We start from the raw sequence: 21,808 nt of genomic DNA on the forward strand, positions 1-21,808 counted from the left end.
CGCTAAGAATTCGTTGGTATAAGTTATCTATAAGTTATCGAAACGTTTTGTGGACGTTACTAATATGTTATGCATACGTCCAACACGTTATTACACACCCAAAACTGAAAAAAACATCAATAGTTCAGCGTACGCCAGCGTTTTAGATAAATTTTGATAGTTGCCATACGCTGGCTAAATCGTCAAGGTGTGACAGGGGCTTAAACGACGACTGGATTGGGGCATTGTGTTTATCTATAAATGTGCATAAGAAATCGAGAAATTATTAGAATACATTAAGTCATCACGATCCGGAAGTGGTGCGTGCCTGTATGGAATGTTCATATGCATTCCACGAATTATCGCTTACATTGAAGTAACAACTGCTGTGATACTTACACACACAGAGTTAATTAAAATCGAAATTAAAATCAAGTTTACCTCCCTGTCTTTGCTTGCCTTGACATTCGCTGCCATTGACCATTGCCACTCCTACGCCACGGTAACTAAGGCGCCGACCCCCATTGGCCACGCCTCCGCAGCAACGTGTCCTGTCATTGGTTTGGTAAATAAATGGCCATAACTTGGGAATCACTTGTCCGATTAATATCAAACCTTGAAAAGGCACATCCTCAGGTCCCCAGCAATATACCTGGCAAGTTTCAATTAGAACGGAACAGTGGTTGTCGAGAAACAGCGGTCACAGACAGACACACAGTGATTGCTGGAAGTATAGATAGATAAGCAAAGGTACCGGTACCTTAAACTGTTAATTAGGTCATTAGGTCTGCCCTTGTTAAATGCTGCGTCACTTGGGGGGTCATGAAACGGAAGGGCAGCGTGCTCCGTCATGCAGCGCCCCCTGCTGTCGCCGCACCAAAAGGCTCCAGGTAATTGGATCCAAGATGGTAACTCCTCGTGGAGAGATTGCTGTTACGCACAAAATAAAAATAAACATTAGCAAGGAAAACGTAAGGAGAAAGAGAAAAGTTTGAAACAAGATCGATTTCAAATTAGAAACAAACCGAGCCTGGTGGAAAGGCGCGTCTGCGGTTACCATGGTTACTCTGGAAGCGACTCTGTGTGTAAACGCCATTTAAACGATAAAAAAAAACAAGGTTCAACGTTACGGAGAAAAAACACGTCCTGCACCGTTTAAAGCGTCGTTTCGCCTGCCGAGTGAAGCAAGCACGATCTGTTTCCAGGTGAGATGGAGGTTGTGCCTCGGCTTGGTTAGCGCTTCTTCTTCTTCCTGTTGGGCGATCCTTGTGTGTATTTTGATTGTCGAGGAAAAATTCTGGCGATGACTCGCATGAGGATCCTCGAGTATGGTTATTGGTCACGATGGCGTATGGCACAGGTATTTACCTCATCTCGGGGAAATATGATCCACGACTTAACACCAAACGAGCCAAACCCGCGCTCGGCGCGAAGTTTCTAAAGTGAGGTTTCGTTAGGACGTCAATATATCCGGTGTTCACAATGTGATTTATAGAATTTCTCTATATACAATGTTTCTTGTTACATTTTCTGGGTCAAATGCACATTCTGAGGTAGTCAGCACGTACAGAACAGGGTTTTATATTGCAGACGCTGTTTTCTCGGAGTGGCGTTACGTCTCTCAGCGGTGACGGTGTGTCGACGGCAGACGTAATGACGTCAGCGAATGATCGATGATGTCATGACGTCATCACGCCTCTCAGTGGTGACTGTGTGTTGACGGCAGACGTAATGACGTCAGTGAATGACCGATGATGTCATGACGTCTTTTCACCTCTCAGCGGTGACGTCACACGTCGCCGTGCAAACAAACGAATGTAATAAGCTCCAATGAGTTAAGATCCTCATCCTCTTAATGATGACGTCATAAAAACGAATATGACGTCATTGTGAAGTATCAGGTTTGCGATAAATTATCTGTGCTCATGCCCGGCTTGATTCCCGCAAACAAACTTCAAACAGCTTGCCGAGTTTCAGAGATAATGGTATAGGCGATTTCCATTAGCGGCGATATTATAACGTCAACGTTTTTTCTAGGAAGAATTTCCAAAATTGGAGATGGTTACTGTCTGCGCGTGGGCTTTCTGCATATACATGGCAAGTTTCACGAAGATTGTGAAACAAATCTCTGGGTTGTGAAACAAAAAATGTCAAAAAATAGGAATGACGTCAAAAAATTGATATGACGTCATAGTGATGCATCATATGTGCGGTAATTCATCTCTGCTAATGCCCTGTTCGATTCCCTCAAACACAATTCAAAAAGCTTGCCCAGTTTCGGAGATAATTTTAAGGCGATTTCCATTAGCGGAGATATTTTGACGTCATAACTTTTTTTTCTCGGAGGAATTTTCAAAATCGGAGATGGTTCCTGTCTTCGCAGGGTATTTTTACATATATGTGCCAAGTTTCAGGAAGTTTCGATGAAAACTGTAGGCTGTGAAACAAAAAAGTCCACAAGAAGAAGATTAAGAACAACAACGTGAGTAAGACTTAGAGATCCTCCACGGGATCTAAAAAATAGAAAATCGCCAAAAATTCCCAAACCCATCCATCTAACACGATCTCACATAGCCCATGCTGTACATTAGACCACAGAGCACCCGCATCCCGAAAGTGGCGACAATCCGTCCGGCAGTTTCGGAGGAGATACGTCAACAAAAAATGGCTTAGCGTATTATTTTTCGCCGATTTTCGCCACTCCGGCATGCGGACGACCGCCTTAAGCTCAATTGCGGCCGCATGCGCTCACCAAACATGGCAATCTAGTCGCAGCTTCCGGGTCAACGCCGAAACCCAGCTACGGGTGTTTTTAACACACCAGAAACCAGCCAACTCTTCTGTCCACACGCTACAGGGTCGATCGCCGAATTGTCGATGTACCTAATTATTCACGCGGACAGAAATGCCGGGAGTTTATACCTTGACGGAACCTGCACGAAAACGAGCCGCTTAAGCAGCTCGTTCCATTTGCGATTGCTGAGCGGTTTTATATCGCCAAGCCCCGTCAGACCAGATGTACATTTTATCGGCTTATAATCAGCCAGCTAATTATTCCGAACGCTCCATGGCATCAATGTAGGAAGGGACGCAACGAGCAGGTGACATTCAAAAATGGGGACATTTATTTCAACACAGGCATGCAAGCAATGCAATGAATGGGGGGAATGGGGAAAAAGCCATGAGCAAAAACCTACAGCCGATGTCTATTTATTATGTACATGCACTTAATCAGTTTGTTACTTATGGACAAGGCGCCACAGACTTTCATGCAAAACCCCAGAAAGAAAGGAAGAACCAGGCTTGTGAGCCTTTATAATTTGCTCGGAGCCGGGATGACCGAAGGGGCTCCGAGAGACAGAGCGGGCTACCTGCCACCCTCTTGGTGACTCGCTGGGCGACCCTCGATTCCTCTGCCCACACGCCAACCTCCGAACTCTCCAGCTCTCTTCCCGACTCCACCACGCCAGCGCAGCGCGAACTCGAACGCTCTCTCCAAGCACTCTTCCCGACTCCACCTCGTTCTGCAACTCGTTCTCCAACCCGTTTTCCTTTGTCAACGACTCGGCATCTCTTCAACCGCTCAACTCAACTGCTTTCTTGGCGTTTCAGCACGGCTTTTTATCGGGTTCGGGGCGGGGGGGGGTGCTTGCTCTTTCACCTTCGACCCTTCACCCCCGGCTGGCTCCGCCCCTTTCGCCGTTTTGATCCGATTTTGCCGTCAAACGCGGCCGTGTTAGGAATCACCGTCTTCACGCGGACGTGTTTGAAATCACCGGCTTCACGTGGTTGTGGTGAAGATGTTGTGGAGAAGTTGTGGAGAAGATCGTGAGGAGATGATGGCGGTTGTGGAGAAGATGGTGAGGAGATGATGGCGGTTGTGGAGAAGATGGTGAGGAGATGATGGCGGTTCTGGAGAAGATGGTGAGGAGATGATGGCGGTTGTGGAGAAGCTGTCGAGGAGATGATGGCGGTTGTGGAGAAGATGGTGAGGAGATGATGGCGGTTGTGGAGAAGATGGTGAGGAGATGATGGCGGTTGTGGAGAAGATGGTGAGGAGATGATGGCGGTTGTGGAGAAGATGGTGAGGAGATGATGGCGGTTGTGGAGAATATGGTGAGGAGATGATGGCGGTTGTGGAGAAGATGGTGAGGAGATGATGGCGGTTGTGGAGAAGATGGTGAGGAGATGATGGCGGTTGTGGAGAAGATGGTGAGGAGATGATGGCGGTTGTGGAGAAGATGGTGAGGAGATGATAGCGGTTGTGGAGAAGATGGTGAGGAGATGATAGCGGTTGTGGAGAAGATGGTGAGGAGATGATAGCGGTTGTGGAGAAGATGGTGAGATGATGGCGGTTGTGGAGAAGATGGTGAGGAGATGATGGCGGTTGTGGAGAAGATGGTGAGGAGATGATGGCGGTTGTGGAGAAGATGGTGAGGAGATGATGGCGGTTGTGGAGAAGATGGTGAGGAGATGATGGCGGTTGTGGAGAAGATGGTGAGGAGATGATGGCGGTTGTGGAGAAGATGGTGAGGAGATGATGGCGGTTGTGGAGAAGATGGTGAGGAGATGATGGCGGTTGTGGAGAAGATGGTGAGGAGATGATGGCGGTTGTGGAGAAGATGGTGAGGAGATGATAGCGGTTGTGGAGAAGATGGTGAGGAGATGATAGCAGTTGTGGAGAAGATGGTGAGGAGATGATAGCGGTTGTGGAGAAGATGGTGAGGAGATGATGGCGGTTGTGGAGAAGATGGTGAGGAGATGATGGCGGTTGTGGAGAAGATGGTGAGGAGATGATGGCGGTTTGTGGAGAAGATGGTGAGGAGATGTTTGTTTAAAATAAAAGACAGAAAAGAATAACACTACCTCAAAGGTTCACAGCCCAGCACACAAAAATTCCCGTTATACATTGGTGGGGAAATCTAACCTGGAACACACACTTACCGACATAACTGATCTTCGGGTAACCTGAATGGTGATATGTGAATTTCCACAACCGTAACAATATAATTATATATTATATTATATTATATTATAGTGCCAGAGCATCCTCTGCCGATATTCAAGCAGAAAGTGTGATCGCAAATGCCGGGGGTCAAACGGAAGTCGAAATCCAGTTCACCTTCTCGGTTAATACATCACGTGTTACTTTCCCCAGGTGCAAAGGTGCAGCAAATCTTGTTCAAAGTGTGCAACGTCCACGTCCTTCTTCCAGCTGTAAACTGTCTTTGCGGTGTTTCACATCCTGGATGAATCATCAATGCGTGTGCTGTCCCTCCGATGGATGTTAAACTGGGCGGCCTGTCCACCGACATTGGTGCTTGATGTTAAAGATCTCCGTGGTGTCCCTCACGACTAGTGGGTGTGACCTATTTGGTGGCACCGTGGCCAAATTACAAATTTCTGTGTGAACTACTACTGAGAAGGCAATGGCAAACCACCCAGTGCAACCCTTGCTCAGGAAGCCACTTCAGCACCACCTGCTCTCTGTGACAGTTTGATTATTATTATCACAAAGTTGAACAAACTAATAACAGCAGCTGTCAACCGCTGAATTATTGATGGATCTTTGTGATTACCAATAATTCAGTGTGATAATGACTCCCATATGATTCACTCGTATAATTCTGTGCTTTTGATCAGTTTATCCTACTCATGCCTTTTGGTACTTCCTCTTCCAGTGCACTACTGGGAACCAACATGAGGTCAATATACCTCCTCTGGCAACCAACTGTAAGTCAATACACCTCCTTTGGCAACCAACTGTAGGTCAATATACCTACTCTGGCAACCAAATGTGTTTGGCTTGTAGTCATTTGTGTGCATGCTCTACCAGTGGCTATTAATTCACCTCGCTCAGTCCTGATCTATCACAGTAGCCAAAACTGAGTCTTTGAACAAAGGTTGCATGAGTGCAAGGTGGTCATTGATTGAAGAAAAACCTTCAGTTAGCATTGTGACCTAAAAATAAGGTTTAACAATAAACTTCAAAGAGGTCCAACAGAAAGTTAAATTTAATTATCGATTGACTCGATGACGTGATTCGTTAAGAGTTGGAGTGTCTTCTCAAAAGGATAGAGCACGACATATAGAGGGGGTTGGGGGAGAGAGGGGAGGGAAAAAGTGAGGGAAATGGGAGAGAGTGGAGAGTGGGGGTGGGAGAGGAGAGGAAAAAGGGGAAGAGGGATAGAGAGGGGAGCGAGACGAGGGGGAAAGGGTCAAGAAGTTTCCTTTTGTATCCATCATATTCACCCAATTCTTCCCTTCCCCATTGTTAAAGTCCCTCTATTTTGTCATTCAACTCCGCTGTTGGTGTCCCTCGCTCTCTCTCTCTCCCGTTCCTTTTGTCATGTTGCCTTCTGATGCATTCATTGTTATACCTCTTCCACGAGCCTTGACTCTGCATACAAAAATAAACGGTCATAGGTTGGCAACCATTGTGCAGGCTTGATGGGCCAAATGGTCTCATTCTGTGTTGAAGTTCCTTAGAAGAGAGGTCATCCATTATATATTGCGAACCGTGGTGTCTGTCCATGCATTAGTCTATCTCCTGTTTATGGCGGATGCTTCCCGCACTGCGTTTGAAAAGCAAAATTCACTTTTGAAATGATGGAAAAACGCATATTTCAAGCAGGGTATTTTGTTGATGCAAGGAGGATATTTTGTGCTCTTTTTGGAGAAATTGAACCTCCGCTGCCTGATGTAGCACCACCATTTTGCGGTGGGTGGTCTAATCAGCTCAGAACTTTTGCTATTAGTGAAACCAAGAGTGCACCAAATTAACCTTTTTAAAGTGCATGAAATGATTTAAATTGATTGATTAACTTAAATTTTTCCCATCACTGGGCACGGATACTTTTGCTTGCTTTCCCCATAAATGTGATGTGTACTTTTCTTAGTCGTACTACTCGTATATTTCACAAATACACTACATGGCCAAAAGTATGTGGATACCTGCTCGTCCAACATCTCATTCCAAATGCATGAGCATTGATGTGGAGTTGGTCGTCCCACCCTTTGCTGCTATAACAGCTTCCCCTGTTCTGGGAAGGTTTTCCACTAGATGTTGGAACATTGCGGCCGGGATTTGCTTCCATTCAGCCACAAGAACATTCGTGAGGTCGGGCACTGATGTTGAGCGATTAGGTCTGGCTTGCAGTCGGCGTTCCAATTCCTCCCAAAGGTGTTTGATGGGGTTGAGGTCAGCGCACTGTTCAAGCCAGGCAAGTTCTTCCACACCGATCTTGACAAACCATTTCTGTATGGACTTCACTTTGTGTATGGGGGCATTGACATGCTGAAACAGGGACGGGCCTTCCCCAAACTGCTGCCACAAAGTTGGAAGCACAGAATCATCTTGAATGTCATTGTATGCTGTAGCGTTAAGCTTTTACTTCACTGGAACTAAGGAGCCTATCCCGAACCATGAGAAACAGCCCCAGACCGTTATTCCTCCTCCACCAAACTTTGCAGTTGGCACTATGCATTCAGGCAGGTGGCACTCTCCTGGTTCCGCCAAATTCAGATTCCTCTGTCGGACTGCCAGATGGTGAAGCATGATTCATCACTCCAGACAACGCGCTTCCATTGCTCCAGAGTCCAATGGTGGTGAGCTTGCCAATGCTTGACATTGTGCATGGTGATCTTAGGCTTGTGTGCGGCTGCTCGACCATGGAAACCCCCTTCAGGAAGCTCTCGATGAACAGTGCTTGTGCTGATGTTGCTTCCAGAGTCAGTTTGGAACTCGGTAGTTAGTGTTGCAACCGACACCAGATGATTTTTCCACGTCACACGCTTCAGCACTCGGTGCTCCCATTCTGTGAGCTTGTGTGGCCTACCACTTCGCAGCTGAGCTGTTGTTGCTCCGAGACGTTTCTACTTCACAATAACAGCACTTATAGTTGACTGGAGCAGCTCGAGCAGGACAGAAATTTGACGAACTAACTTGTTGAAAAGGTGGCTTCCTATGATGCTGCCACATTGAAAGTCAATGTACTCTTCAGTATGGCCCATTCTACTGCCAATATTTGTTTATGGAGATTGCATGGCTGTGTGCTTGATTTTATACATGTTAGCAGTGGGTGTGGCTGAAATAGCCAAATCTACTAATGAGAAGGGGTATCCGCATTCCTTTGGCCATGTCGTGTATATATTATTATATTTCAGAAAGTTATATTACTATTTTTCACAAATATATATTATTAGCCTCCATTGGACTTGGTTCGAAATGGGGGCTTATGGATTTGATCTCTATTTTCATGTCCGTGCGTGTGTCCCCAACCATATCTTATTTTTACCTATATTACTGCAACCATACCGATTATTTGTACTTGGCGCAAAGACAACACATGATGGTGTACATATGCACATCATTTTTTTTTCGACATCAGATCCAAGATGGCCGATTAGTGGCCATTTTAGTTGTTAAAAAAACCCTGATGTTGAACACATCCTCAACCATTTCTCGGATATGCATTTGCCAATGTTGTTCAAACTCGCCACACAGATAAAGAACGATGACTTATGTAAGCATGTCATTTGTTTTCAAGATCAGATCCAAGATGGCTGACTGGCAGCCATTTTTTTACTTGTATGTGTCCCCAACCATTACTCAGACTTGCATGGTCCGATCTTGTTCAAACTTGGCAGAAACACAGTATATGATGGCATTCACCTGATTCTCACTTTATTTTGTGATCTGATCAAAGATGGCCGACTGGTAGACTGGCGGCTATTTTAGTTGTACATAAATATTGGCAAGGCTTTTAACTCCGTACAGCAAAATTACTAAAACAATGGGGGCTATGACATTTTATGTCTTTTTTTACTTGTTATATTTCGTAGTTATAGTGCAGCACTATTTTTCACAAGCTTATAGTATCATATTTCCCAAAGATACAGTATATTATTATATTTCACAAAGTTATCATGCTATTTTTCATAAAGATATGATTATATTTCACAAAATTATACCATGATATTTCACAAAGTTATACCACTATATTTCACAAAGATATATTATTATATTTCCCAAAATTGTACCACTATATTTCACTAAGTTATAGAAATATATTTTACAAACTTGTAGTGCAATATTTCACAATGTTATACTACTATATTTCAAAAAGTTATTGTTATATATTTCACAAAGTTATACGACTATATTTCACATCGATATATGATAATATTTCACAAAATTTTTTGATGATATTTTGCAAAGATATGTTATTATATGTCATAAAATTGTACAACAATATTTTACAAAGATATATTGTTATATTTCACAAAATTATACCATGATATTTCACAAAGTTATAGTGCTATATTTCACAAATATATTGTCGTGTTCAGGGGTTTAACCCCTACCTGGACGGATGGCAAAGCTTCTCCTTTGAAAGCTACAACCGAGACTTGGAAATTGATGTGTGCGCATAAACGGGCATAATGGCGGAGAGGCGATCCACCCAGGAGGAGCATAGCACAGGGGCACTACACCAGGACAGCACATGGCTACAATTTTTTTTTAAAGGAATACATTTAATGAAAATAAATTAATATTTACAATGGACAATAACTCAAAGGGTGATGATTATAATAATAAAGTAAATAAATCCTATAGTCGTTTCACCTCTCACACAGACTCGAATACGGACAAAGGGAGCACAAAATGAAATAGAAAAATCTTCCTTTTTAACTATTCCTGCACTTAGTTTGGCCCAGAGCTGGTACTTGTTGAATTGGAATCGAGGCGCTTCTCTCATAGTGGGACGAATGCACACCAGGCAATCTGCGAGCGGCACTCCACATCAAGGCTCAAAGCCCCAGTGTAATGGCTTCATGTGCTCCAATCGTCCTCACCTGTTTGAGGAAAAGCAAAAGGCTAGCATTTTATTTCACCACGCGAGCCATATTGCCTCAACACAAATTCAATGGCCGTGTCATCCTCGGCGTGCGCTCATCCTCTGCTCTCGTCTCTCCAAACAATAAGCCTCATGCCTCCACTCTTCACGGCTCTACACAAAATGCACAAGCCCACTGAGACGATGCCTCTCCAAATGTCCAGCCTACTGATCACAGCTCTCCCTAGAATGTGCAAGCCAACTCCTTCTTCCTCTTCAAAAGAGGCAAGTTGTGCATTTTATTTCGGTCATGCCTATATCTATAGTCCACCTCCGGGGCGTAGCCTGCTCACACCAAACCCGGGAAGGCGGGGCTTCTCCTGCTCGGCTAGCTTCTGACGTCATGCTCATCAATCGTCCCTCAGGGCGTGACTTCTCTTGTTGTCAACCTTTGAAGGCGGGGCTTTCTGCCCATTTGTTGTGGTTTCAAGGACAAGTTCCCCTACCTTTACTGCCGATCTTGAAATATAAAAACAAAGGGAAAAATCACGGAGGGGAATCACATACTGGGGAACTTATTCTTACTCCCTAGGCTAATTAACACTGCACCACCCCTCATGTGGTGACACGCAACATTTAAGCTCACAGGTTCCTCACTCACTCACGTTAAGATGCCTCCTACTCGTTCACGGACCAAGCAACTCTGTAGACACAATGCCATATTCCCCATCAGATTTTTCCATCTACCCCCACAATCATAACAGTATATTATTGTATTTCACTAAGTTTCCAAATATATTTTACAAAGTTATAGTGCGATATTTCACAATGTTATATTCCTATATTTCTCAAAGTTATATTATTATATTTCACAAAATTTTATGACTATATTTCACGAAGATATATGATTATGTTTCACAAAGTTATACTACTATATTTCACATAGATATATTATAATATTTCACAAAATTATACCACGATATTTCACAAAGACAGAATATTATATTTCACAAAGTTATTGTACTATATTTCACATCGATATATTATTATATTTCACAAAGATATATTATTATATTTCACAAAATTATACCACGATATTTCACAATGTTCTATTACTTTATTTCAAAAAATTATAATATTATATTTCACAAAGTTAATGTAATATATTTCTCTATGATATCGTGCTATTTTTCACAATGTTGAACTACTATATTTCAAAAAGTTACAGTACTATATTTACCTCTGCCGCCGAAGGTGGAGGTTATATTTTCATCCCTGTCTGTCTGTCTGTTTGTTTGTCTGTTTGTTTTTTGTGTGTGCACTATATCTCCAAGTGTTGGAGATGGATTTGGACAAAACTTGATGGACAGGTTGGGTGTGTGACAAGGCCAAATTGATTCAATTTTGGTGAAAATCCGAATCCATATCTGGATATGAGAACTTTTTAATTTTTAATGTGATTCTTCACCATTTAGAGATCGGGCCAAAAACGATATATGGCGTGATATATCAAAAATGTATTGGGCCCGATATGTTCTCCTGGATCAGGCATTGCATGCCGATGGTATGCACTCTACCGAGTGCCCTTCCAGTTCACAATGTTCTCGTACTATATTCACAAAGTTAAATATTACTATATTTCACAAAGGTATACTTCTATATTTCATAATGTTCTGGGAAACCAAACTTGAAGCATTTCCATGTGTTCTGCCATAATAGGTCCAAATGGACATTATCCGAGGGAGCTTAGATGGTATTTCACGACCTGCATCTGCACCCCAACACTTTGGGGGTCGAAGCAATGTTTCCCACTCATGGCATGGAACTTTGGAAGTGCTGAGCCCGGAACTGAAGATCGATTGGGTGAGACACATTGGGATTTGCATAAATGGTCAGACACTTTTATTGTCGTCCCATCTGAAGTATTTCTCCATTTCCTTGGCTTGTCAAATGCATATAAATAATGCTATAGCCTTATATGTTTGAGGCAAAATTGTTGGTGAAGAATGAATGCTTCAGTCCTTTATATGACTATTATTTTATCATAAATAAATAGTTCTAAGTTGCATAAGAGGAGCAGTAGTGAAAGCAATGAAATTAAAGACTTCCTGAGCCTTAAGGAATTATTTTTAAACTAAGGTAAAAGATTGTTCTTACACCGTACATTGAAAAAAAATGTTTTGAATGGTCATCTTCCAGGAATGTGTCTTAATTCCATTATATTATAAAGTCGTTATCTTGTCCATAAATGAAGGGCCTGGAACACTTACTCTGCTGAAATGATCAGACTTTGGTAGACAAAAGCTCTGTTGGGTTACTTGGTTTCATATTTTGCAGATGGACCTTTCTTGGACTGCTTTCTAATTTGGCCTTTTTTCAAAGTTTACACATTGGTGTTTTTGAGTCAAATCCTTCATTATGTACAATAAGCTTGTTATTGTTTATAAGGCATTCATTCTCAGTGGGGTAGAATAAGCTTGTTTACATTGGATTCGAGATTACGGTGCTCATCATTTGACTGGGATAGCAAAATGACCCAGTGATGAATTTATTTTATCAAAGCAATATACAAGTTGGTTTTGCTTTAGACATGACAAATGGAGTTATTGGCATGGGGCAGGAGCAAATTTTGGGCAAATGCACATGTGCAGTCCAAGCTCTGCCTTCTCCTCAGGCAATTCACAATTTATACTCACTTGTAGGGTGGGTAAACAGTGAGTTATAAATAATATTGACCATTGCCAATACGGGACTTTCAAAATGACATCTGTCCCAGAATGCTCAGCGCTTGTGCATGACCCCTCAGCAGCAATGTTGATTCGGGCATATTTCATTATTTTGTGTGTGCAAGATAAGGATTCTTATGTAAAATGGCTCACAAAGCTTCTGAAAAAAGCTGAAAATACTTGGAAAAGTACCTGAGAGAATGGGATGTGTCTGCATCACAAAAGAGTTGGAGAAAGTTCTCAGTTCACCCAAAGGACCGAGATCTTGCAGCTGTTTGTCCTATAAAAACTCCTGACCATGTGGGTTGGTGCTAGGCCTGAAGTATCATAGATGGGCAAGTTCTACCAAAACTCCTGATGGATCTTTACCAGTGAATGGACTTTGAATCTTGTGGGAGTGCCTTCTGAGATCATGGCAGGCATGGTGATTTATTTAATGGATATCCGCAATTGGAAAGACGATGCTGTGTATCAGTATCAACAGAGCAATGGCTACCGATTCTTCCACAAAGGACATCTTCATGAAATGTAAGTACACAAAGCTTATTCCAACTATATTTACATGGGAGTCATATACCAGGTATACCACCCTGAGGGAGACTGGTTTGGGTGTTTCTTAACAGTGATGGGAAAATCATATTAGGGGCTTGTCCATGCACATGATAACTTCAAAATCAATTTATAAGATGATATTTACCATTAATCGTGTTTAGGGGGGTGGTGTTGGCTTAATGGTTAGGGTGGTCGGCTTGGGATCCGAGGATCTTGAGTTCAGATCCCCATCCTCTGTTGAATTAATACCAGGTCGGGTCGACCTTGCCTGTCATCCTTCAGAAGTCGGCAAAATGAGTGCCAGCTTGCTGGTACACTGTGTCAGAGTGGTGAGACGTTCAGGATTTTGCCCAATAGCCAATGAGACTGCTTAGGCAGCACCAACGCTCTGCACAGAGTATGGTCCCAATGGATGGATGCGAGTGAGATCTGTAAGGGCTGTTATTAATGTATTGTTTTGTTTGGTTCCAGGGCTACAAGAGAAATCATACTAGATTTTTGCATCTGTTGTTAAAAGGAGGTGTGTGTGTGTGTGTGTGTGTGTGTGTGTGTGTGTGTGTGTGTGTGTGTGTGTGTGTGTGTGTGTGTGTGTGTGTGTGTGTGTGTGTGTGTGTGTGTGTGTGTGTGTTATCTACTGCTGCCGCTCGCTTCTGTTAACAGGAAACGGAGGGAACTCGACACCTCTCATCCATGGATATTTCTCATATTTTCTGTATTTTTGTGAGTCTGATTTACATCCAGGAGCACAACAATTATGGTTAACCATTTCGAAATTTCCACTCTTTCATTAAAAATGCTGAAAAATATGTTTAAAAAAAGTATTTTAATTCCGGATTTCGAGCAAGCAATGGCAGTTTGAAAGTGCCCACCCTGGCAGAAGCGAGTCGCTGAAAACGCACACACAGCACATACAAGAAAGGCTTCGTTTTCATTCCTTTGTCATTTCGAAAGTCCTGTATTGTCAGCATTGTGCCATCTCAACAATTGTGCCAACCTTGAGCCTTAGTGACCAAGGTGGAATTTCAATGTTTAAGCAACATCATTTCATAGTTAACAGCTTGGTAGACGTCATTGTACTTTTACATGAATTACAGAAACATTTGTGGACAGTGGACAGTGGACAAACACATATCCATCCATTGGGACCATTCTCTGTGCAGAGCATTGGTGCTGCCTAAGCAGGCTCCTTGGCTATTGGGCACAATCCTGGATGGGTCACCACTCTGACACAGTATTACCAGCAAGCTGTTACTCATTTTGCCGACCTCAGAAGGATGACAGGCAGAGTCAACCCCACCTGGTATTAATTCAACAGAAAAGCAGGATTTGAACTCAGGATCCTAGGATCCCAAGCCCACAACCCTATCCATTAAGCCAACACCAGGCATACAAACACATATGGTATACATGATTTAAAACTGTGTTCCTCACATCATGAGGCAGGAGTTCAGATGGGAGCACAAGCAGGTCAACCCAATTTGTATAAAATAGAAGCACCTGCTCCCTACGGGAGCCATCAATGGGGTCATGTTATTATATTTATGCCTATTTTACTCCAAGGGGTCCCAGGATTGCACACCCAAAAATGGTTGCAATCGGTTCAGCCGTTTTTGCGATACCTGGGAACAGACGGACGGACAGACGGTGAATTTTAGTAAGATACACAAGATGATGGATTTAAACCTGCAGTGTGTGTGGTTGGTACAACACTTGGTAATCAGAACCAATTGCTTTTTGGCACTGGTAGTAATATGTATATAACGTTTTAATCTTCATCAATCTCTACCATTACTGCCAGGATCATGAGGTTCAGTTAGAAGATTCCAGTGATGAAGATGAAAATCACATGAACAATGTTGTAAGTGACCTTGAAGCCAAAAAGCTTGAGAGCTCTGCGGGTATTGCGAGAACATGTGAGGGTAATTTCCCTGTGTGGCGAGAGGAATTGGAAGATGAAAGGCAAATCTTGTTGGAACATTCAGAAATATGGAACTCAGAAGGACACGGTAAGCTGAATAATGATGTTCACTGTATCTTTGATTTGTGGTTGTTAATCAGCATGTGCTCTAATTTGTCATGGACACTTTGGTTGATAAAAGAAGAGGGCTTGCCTGATTCTGGGAAGTAATATGACACGCTCATAATTATTCTGTAGGACATTAGTAATGATCCACCTTCTCGATTGAACCTTTAATGAGTTGTGATGTGTGCTTACAAAGTGTTCTTGGAACATCTTTAATTGAAGAGCCAGATCGAAAACTTATGTTCAACTTAGAATCTACTTTGTGGAATATAATATATTGGATGTTACTTCTAACAATAAAAGTAATTCACACACTGAAGACACTGTCTTACGATAAATTAAAACATTCGAGTAACTGTTTAGATTTCTAAAGATGTATTAAAATTAATCACAAGTTATCTGGCTTAAAGCAGGCTGACGCAACAAATACTGCTCACAAATACCCCATGTGGTGTAAGCACCATGATAGTGAAGGAATGTCTAATGGATATAACTCTGATTAGACAACAACACACCGATCCACAATGAGGATTTCAAATTATACATAGGAAAACAGATAAAGTTAAAATAGAAGTTCCAGCTTAAGTTGCAATCTGTGAAGGACACGGGTGCTGTGTGATATTTCCTAAACAGGACCGATGGTATTCAAAACACTAATTATATCACCACCTTTAGTTTTATAGTCCTTCTGCACGTGTGGCTTTTTGAATGTTTGCATGACAACCAGTCGTGGTGCACTATATCAACACATGACTGTACTCTGGATCACTTTGTTTTAACACATGAGATGCAATGATATTGTGTGTTATTTGCATCTCAAACGCAGTATTTACCGTTTCCATAATTATTTCCGATTTTGTATGCAGTGTCTTGCAAAAGTATTCACCCCTGTCCAATGATGCCATATTTAGATGAATTATATAGAAACAATTTTCTCCAAATGAACTTGTTTATTCATAACTGAAGAGATCAAACTAAATATTGTTATAGTTGAAGGAGGTTACATGTCAGGAATATCTGCAAAAATCATGTACAAATCAAAATTCACTGGTTGTAAAACCATTCAAATAAAACCAAACATTTGGAGTTGTTTGTGAAGACTCTAAATATGAAGTTTGACTTGGTGGAATCACCGTTTTCAGCAATGACTGCTACGAGTCTGGTTGGGCAGGTCTTCACCAGCTTTACACGGTGAGATGGTGAAATCTTTACCCGTTCTTCATGTGAAAATTGCTCTAGTTCTGCCAAGTTTGATGGGGGATCGTCGATGGACTGCAATCTTCAAGTTTCACCACAAATGTTCAATTGGGTTCAAGTCAGGACTTTGACTGGGCCTCAAAAACATTAATTTTCTTCTTATCCAGACACTCCAAGATAGTTTTATCTTGTGCTTCAGATCATTGTTCTGCTGAAATGTGAATCTCCTACCCAGTTTGATTCATTGCTAACTCAAGCAAGTTTTCATCAAGGATTCTCCTCTACTTTGAACCATCCATTGTCCCTTTTATCCTGACAAGCTTGCTAGTCCCTGCTGAGGAAAAGCAGCCCCATAACATGATGCTTCCACCACCATGCTTCACAGTAAGGATGGTATTGACTGAGTGATGAGCAGTGTTAGACTTTTGCTGGACGTAACGCTTTGAATTTTGACTAAAAAGTTCAATTTTTATCTCGTTTGACCACAAATTGTTTCTCCACATGCCTGCAGTATCATACTAAGATGCTTTTTTATAAACTCTATATGGGCTTTTAGATGAGTCTTTTTCAGTAATGGCTATCTGTCCAGAGAGACCACCTTTGTGAGGAGAATGGGATATTGTTGATTGATGAACACTGACCCCCATCTCAGAGATAGAGCCTTGCAGATCTTTCAAAGTCATTGTTGGAATTACATTGACATCCTGAACAGGTTTTCTACTTGTCCGGCTGCTGAGTTTGAATGGGCGACCTGATCTGGGTAGAGTCTGGGTGGTATAATATGTCTCTCTCTTCTTTATGATGGATTTCACCATACTCAAAGGGATAATGAGTGACTTTGAAACCTTCTTATAACCCTCTCCTGAATGGAGCTTCTCCACCACTTTATGTTTGACTTCTTTGGAAAGCACCTTGGTGTTCATGTTTGCCTTATAGGTTGACTTAATACTCCTTCGACAGGTGGAGGAGTTTGATTTTTTAAATTAAACCATTGATTACATACAGGTGAAACCGATTACACTTATTTTGTAATATTTCAAACAAATATTCTGTTCCTGAAGTGTTTTTGGCTTATTTAGGCAAAAGGTTTGAATACTTATGTAAATGAGAATCATCTGATTTTCTCTGTTAATCTAATTTATTCACATTTTATCTGCATTTTCTAGCTTATCAATTTGGAGTTGTTTGTGAAGACTCTAAATATGAAGTTTGATTTGAAAGCATCGTGAAATAAGCTCAGGTGGCATCAAAATGTGAAAACTTTGGAGGGGGTGAATACCTTTGCAGGTCACTATATATATATACACACATACACATACACATACACATACTGTACACATACACTGAGCATTGGAAGAAAATGACAAAATACCAATATCTCAGTGATGAACTCAAATTGCCTGGAAGCTGATGAGCTCTGAAATTGTATGAGTGATAATTAATTGGAGCAATGGGAATGATAAAGAAGAACCTCACAGAGATCTTAAAAACCATTCCTATGGAGGGGGCTACTTCAAGCCCTGGGAGGGTTCCGTTGCACCTTCTGAAACCCGCATATGGAGATAACAACCAATCTCTCTCTCTCTCTCTCTCTCTCTCTCTCTCTCTCTCTCTCTCTCTCTCTCTCTCTCTCTCTCTCTCTCTCTCTCTCTCTCTCTCTCTCTCTCTCTCTCTCTCTCTCTCTCTCTCTCTCTCTCTCTCTCTCTCTCTCTCTCTCTCTCTCTCTCTCTCTCTCTCTCTCTCTCTCTCTCTCTCTCTCTCTCTCTCTCTCTCTCTCTCTCTCTCTCTCTCTCTCTCTCTCTCTCTCTCATACATACATACATACATACATACATACATACATACACTATCAAAACCAAAAGGTTCTTTAATCGATCAAATGGACAACCAGCAGGTGGGTATCGTCCAAACCTGAAAGATAAAGCACAAGTGATACACGCAGCACACTGACCCAGCATGGTATGACACCGCACTGTACACAAAAAAGCAAATGATGACTAATATTTCTTTGCTTTCCCCTCGCACTCTGCTTTACCATGTATATGTACTCGGAGCAAGAACATTGGTGAAAGCCCCTTCCTCGACAAATTACTCATAATTACTGGGTGGTTCTATAACCAGAAGCTACCAGAAACTGTTCATTAACATGAGATGTTAACAGCCAGAAATAACCAGGAATTACCCAAACTGATCTCACTATCTTTACACAAAGCTTAAAGTCTAACGACAATCTCATAACTTGTCACCTTTTCACTCCACTCAATTTTTGGAAGCATCGTACCTCAACAAACATTGCAATCATTAATGTAATAATCAATTAGTTCTTTGTCCAATCAAAAAGATGCAAGTGTTAACATCACACTGAAAAAATACATTGCCAACAGCCAGTCGTAAAATATTTGAGCCGTATGAGCAAATTTATCTGTGAGCGAAACTTGAGGAAAAACTGCTCATGTGTATGGGGCCTTACCTCGATGCCCCAATAATTCAATATTTCCATCCCTAACAGAATTCTCATGACATAAGCAATACACATTTATAACTACTCCATACACATCACCATTTTCATCGAGTGGGATTTGATATGAGCTAATGAAGAGCTGCCATCTCAAATAAAGTCTGGAGGGGAAACAAAACTGGACAGAACCTGGATTTTACAAATAGGAAAAAAGATGGATAAAGGAACGGAGGAACACCGTCAACCTGAATTTACCGAGACAAACAAGGGGTGGGTTGTGTGATGAGCATGTTAAACTAAGCACGGCCGGAGCGGGGTGGAGGATTGAACGCCATGATGGTGGTAGATCAGAATAGAGTTGGAAAACAATGGAAGGGCCGATTAGCTGTTGGCAGTGAGAAAGTTAAATCAGTACAATCTAGGTTAAACGAGGTTTGAATTAACCAGGTGGCTTAAATAAGCTTAATGATGATGTAGCCTTAATCATCCTGCCAGTCACCTTTGCAGTCACTCCATGAAAATAAATATGGCCTTCGCAAAAGGGCAATGCTTGATGCCTGGTTTATTGTGAAGGCTGAGTTTCTTCAATAATCTCAAAACACTTTCATTGTAGTCTGCTCATAAATGTGCTGTCACTCTGAATTTGAATTAATGCAGCTTTATTTTCAATCATCTACCATCCAAGGATAGCACAAAGCTTAGATAAATTTTTCTATTACTTGTCTTCCATTGCAAATGTGTCAGATTTTCACCCTTGTTATAAGATTTCTGATTATTTCTTAAAACCAGGCATGTTTCACTTATTACGTGCTTCAATTCAGTTTTTGTTTCCACTCTTGAATCAATCAAACACGAAATACAAGAAACATACATTCATCATATCATGAGAACAGTGGAGGAACCTGAATAAAAGCATAGCTTGGAAAATTTCACGTCCGTATAACAATGTACTGTGATTAAACATATTGTTGCGGACCTGAGGTCGGGGGTGAGGAAGACCACGAGGGGTGAGCTACCTCGGGTTCCCATCAGACTCTCCGGAATCGCAGGCCGTCGCACATGACTAACTTCATGACACGGCGGGTCGTTAATCGACCGTGAACGCCAATAACTCGACCACGTGACTTAGGGTCCTCCGTCTGATACCGTTTACCGAAAGGTCATGTGATCTAATTACCGGGGGACATGCCCTCGGTACGCACTTTCTCAAACCAGATCACTTTACCAGATCAGATGCAGCTGAGCGTAACTGCCAAGAACCTACCGGCTAGGAAACAAATCGTTGGGGGATAATGTCCTGGCTAAACTAGAGTGCGGGCCATGCTGGAGCAATGGAGGAAAATACAAAAACGAGCTGGGAACATTTCTATACAAAGCATTTATTTACATTGGTGAGGAGAGTTATGTGGCACGGTGAATTGTGTTTATTCGTATGTACAGCAAGGAAAGCAAGGAATTTGTGGGGTGCGACAAAAGGCAAGCAATCTTACAAAAGCAGACACAGAGCAGACTTATCCCGTTATATCTTCTACAATCTTAACTTGCACTAGGACAGGCAGCATCACATACACAAACACACACACACACACACACACACACACACACACACACACACATACACACACACGAGGAAGATTAGATATAGCCCAGAAAGAAAGAGAGCAGATGAGGATAAACGGCCTCCAAATACCTGGCGCGGTCATCTGACTAACGTGACCCAGTATGCTTAGGGGGAGGTAGGGGAAAGGAATACTGGTGGTGTCTAAGGTGTGGGAGTGGGAGGTGTGGTGTAGAGTGCGATATGGGGTGGGGGGGGGTGCGGTGTCGTGTTGTGCCAGAGGAAAATGGGATTGCGAGTCAGTAATGATGCTCTCTGTGCATCCAAAGGAAACGGGATAGAGAGGTGGATAGAGAGAGAGAGAGAGAGAGAGAGAGAGAGAGAGAGAGAGAGAGAGAGAGAGAGAGAGAGAGAGAGAGAGAAGAGAAGAGAAGAGAAGAGAAGAGAAGAGAAGAGAAGAGAAGAGAAGAGAAGAGAAGAGAAGAGAAGAGAAGAGAAGAGAAGAGAAGAGAAGAGAAGAGAAGAGAAGAGAAGAGAAGAGAAGAGAAGATGCGTGAGGTGAAAGATCCCTAACCTCGCCATGTATAGGTCTGTTTGTGGAGTGTGTACCTCCATGGGATGCTCCGCCTGAGCATTTCCACCTTGAGATGTGGCACGCTATCTCCGGCTTAGTCACTTTGCCAAGGCTTATGGCAATGTGCACTCCCCACTGGTCCCTCTGTCTGCACTGGGGTGGTGGAACATTCCAGCACAGCAAGGAGTTTCGGCAGTCACCCCGGATCAGGCTCTCAAGAAGAAGCACATCCTGCCAATCGCACACCAAGAGTGGGACAGCGAGTGAAGGGGAAGCAGTGAAGAAGAGGCAACAAAGAGCAGGCAACGAAGAGAAGCCAACGAAAAGCAGAGAAGAGCGAACAGCTCCATGCTCTGCCTTTTATAAGCCCCTGGTGAAGGGTGGGGAGATGACCCCAAAGCGACATGCTGTGACCCAAATCCTGCTTCGCCATTGGGTCATAGTGGCCCCAACCATGCCCCACCAGACTCCGGAGCCAGAAACTCTCAGTCACCCATCCAGTTCGACACGGTTCAGAGCTCCTGACTCAACATATGGTGTGCTCCTTGAGCCGGCACCCTGGCCCTGAATGTGCTCTGAGTGCAGTCTGAATGAATGGCGAATATCAACGGACTTTCCCCACCACCCACGGCCGCCCCTCATGAGTCAAAATGCACACCCGGGCCCTGTACCAAACTCCTGTATCGCCCTTCTCGTGACACTCCTCGCCGCCCCTGTCTTGCCGTGGTCTGGCGACTGGCCGAAGGTCGTATCGATTCCGTGTGCTCACCCGGGACATCCCCGGCGAGATGTGGTCAAGCCATTTATGTCTGTTGCTCAGCCCAGCATTGCGTGGTCCTGAGGATAGTCCAAGTCGTGCAGCACTCCTCTATATAGAGTGGTGAATTGTAGCGATGCCGAGG

General features: G+C 42.8%; 1 protein-coding gene across 5 annotated transcripts in view; it reads left to right on the forward strand.

Moving 5' to 3' along the window:
• Positions 1 to 1,019: 1,019 nt before the first annotated feature.
• FSIP1 (fibrous sheath interacting protein 1) overlaps positions 1,020 to 21,808 on the forward strand; it is a 70,707-nt gene continuing 49,918 nt past the window's right edge. For 2 of the 5 annotated variants that reach the window (XM_085894467.1, XM_085894471.1), the window contains exons 1-3: positions 1,197 to 1,339; positions 11,538 to 11,681; positions 14,895 to 15,102. In XM_085894467.1, coding sequence (XP_085750593.1) covers positions 1,283 to 1,339; positions 11,538 to 11,681; positions 14,895 to 15,102 — 409 coding nt within the window. In that variant the 5' untranslated portion in view covers positions 1,197 to 1,282. The other 3 variants (XM_085894468.1, XM_085894470.1, XM_085894469.1) reach the window with 3 other exon arrangements.

Source organism: Eptatretus burgeri, chromosome 9 (assembly GCF_056783735.1).
Source record: "Eptatretus burgeri isolate ZD-2024b chromosome 9, Ebu_testis_v1, whole genome shotgun sequence".
In the NCBI taxonomy this organism is placed as follows: Eukaryota; Metazoa; Chordata; class Myxini; order Myxiniformes; family Myxinidae; genus Eptatretus; species Eptatretus burgeri.